This window comes from Brachyistius frenatus, unplaced genomic scaffold (assembly GCF_029030835.1).
Source record: "Brachyistius frenatus isolate BFR_SWC_R1_liver_20210118 unplaced genomic scaffold, ASM2903083v1 Contig_151, whole genome shotgun sequence".
NCBI classification, from domain to species: Eukaryota; Metazoa; Chordata; class Actinopteri; family Embiotocidae; genus Brachyistius; species Brachyistius frenatus.
The window spans coordinates 124,544-126,780 of NW_027210750.1; the positions used below are offsets into that span (position 1 = coordinate 124,544).

Sequence of the window (2,237 nt, forward strand, 5' to 3'; positions counted from 1 at the left end):
GTTTGTCTTATTTTCCTGAATGTTCCTCAGAACTCATGAATATCAGGAAGAGCAGCTTTCACTCTGTTTGGAGAATCAAACGTTGAATCTCCTCGGACCTGACATTTTGTTTATGCTCATTAGATATTTTTCCACCCAATAAATCCAAAATCTTCACGTAATTTAGCTTTTGTATGCCTGCTGGATGTGTACAATTAGAACACATTTCTGTTCGTAGTTGTTTTATCCATAAAAGCTCTGCAGTTTTGTCTGATCAGAAATCAGGAAACCAAACAATGATCTGAAGAGCTGAGAGGAAACTGAGCAGATGGGCGGTAACTCTGCAGGGTTCTTCACTTCACGTCACGTGATCCCTTATTAATATAAAATATATCGACCATCGCCGTATTAAACACAGTCTGCCGGGGCGGTGAGATGCACCTTGAGTGGACAGATGAATATTTCATGCCGGGTCTGAAACGTCATGTCACCTGATATGTAAATCACATGAAAATGTGCTTTCAGGTCACACCAGTCAAATTCTCAGCCTTTACATAATTCAAAGACGAATTCATTCAGATTCAAAGCATCCCTTCGGTTGTTTTTTTCAGTTCCACAACAAGGACCAAAACGAGACACAGTAAAAAACCGGGAAGTAACAATTATAAGCTCTCACAACTTTTAATTATGCATGAATTGGCATATAACTGTACCGCAAAAGCATTAGGAGCTCCCTCATGTCCACTTTCCCTCCTTCATAAATATTCACGAGGACACTTTGCGTTCTGGCATCGTCCTCGCTAAATTGCGTGTGAACGTGTGAATAATTGCATTTCATACGGCGCGTTGTCGTCCTTTTGTGCTCCCGCGGTTATTAATGCAAAAAGTCGTCATGCACACTCGGGACTGAGATTGTCAATCCCGGACAAATAAAACAGAAATGTCACCAAACAAAAAATATTTTTCCACGAATCCCATGCTGAAGAAGATGAACTCCCTTCTTCTCCCGATTTACTTCCAAAACCTCACGAAAAGCTGTCAGAGGTTGAACACCGGGGGCCGGTAGTAGCTGGGGGGCCTCTTCATTTTGGAGCACTTCCTGTTCTCCTTGGTGATGGGGATCAGGACCACGCCCACCACGAAAACCATCAGCCCGATGGACAGCAGGGCCGGTCCCAGGATGTTGGTGACCTTCTTGCAGTGGCCGGCGAAGTACAGGCCGCTGATGATGATGCCGCACGCCAGGAAGCTGCCGCCGGTGGACATGAAGTGGATGGGGAACCAGAAGACCTCCCGCTTGCTGGGGGCCGCCTCGGTGGTCCACAGGGAGTCGCTGCGGGACAGCGTGAACACGGTGCTCTCGGTGCGGCTCGGCGGCGTCAGCTGGTCTTGGGACTGGGAGAGCGTGCACTCCCCCAGGGGGATGTTCTCCGGGCTGCCTGGCATGGCCTCCTGGGGGGGCTCTGTGGAAGTAAAGAATCTATCTCTGTGAATAAGACCATCTTTACGTTACAAAAAAATGCACAAAACTGTGACCTGGAAGTCACATTTGAGCACGTTAATCAAGCTGAAGCTGAAAATGACTTCAAAAATCGCTGTTAAATGAACTTTTTCTTTGAGGAATGACACATTTTTTCTCTAAACTTGTCATTTTCGTCATTTTTTAAAACCACTGCTCGAACACAAATTGCTGCTTTTGCCTCCGGAAAGAAGGTTCCCACCAGAAAAAACTATGACGTAAACAAGAAGACAAACACCTACCTTTAAAATCTGGATCAAATATCCCTGTTTGTGAAGAATCAACAATAATTTTAAAAGCCACTTAAAGGTCAGAAAACATCCCAGAAATCAGAAGGAGAAGCTGAGAAAAAGATTTCCGTCCCACCGCGCAGCCGGATAAAACCAGTAAAAATGCTGGCGATGAGCAACCATCTACTCCCCCCCCCCCCCCACAGACTTCCCCCCCTTTGCTTCCTCCACCTCCTCAAGAGATGCCACTGACCACCATCGCCTTACCATCGTCCACTCTGGTAGGCGGACTGTCCTGATGCTGCATCTAGAGCGAGGAGCTTCCTTTCGGGTCCCCAGAGGATATCCATGGACCCCTCCCCTCCCCCCAACCCCCCACCACCCCCCCCCAAACCACTCTAAAATGATCTCCAAAGACTTCCACAAACAGCTTGCGTGATGACTTTTTGTTGTTGTTGTTGTTGTTGTTTGTCTGACATTTTCCAGAGTCAGGACAAAAGAATGTCTGC

At 46.8% G+C, this 2,237-nt stretch overlaps 1 protein-coding gene across 1 annotated transcript; it reads right to left on the reverse strand.

The window, feature by feature from the left end:
• Positions 1–833: 833 nt before the first annotated feature.
• On the reverse strand, positions 834–1,667 carry LOC138631241 (phosphoinositide-interacting protein-like). The gene has a single exon (XM_069716058.1). The coding sequence runs from the start codon at positions 1,423–1,425 to the stop codon at positions 1,018–1,020; it is 408 nt and encodes a 135-aa protein (XP_069572159.1). The 5' UTR covers positions 1,426–1,667; the 3' UTR covers positions 834–1,017.
• Between the last annotated feature and the right edge of the window lie 570 nt (positions 1,668–2,237).

Coding starts and splice junctions, on each gene's coding strand:
- LOC138631241 (XM_069716058.1), bottom strand. CDS start 1,425: ATGCCAGGCAGCCCGGAGAACATCCCCCTGGGGGAGTGCACGCTCTCC.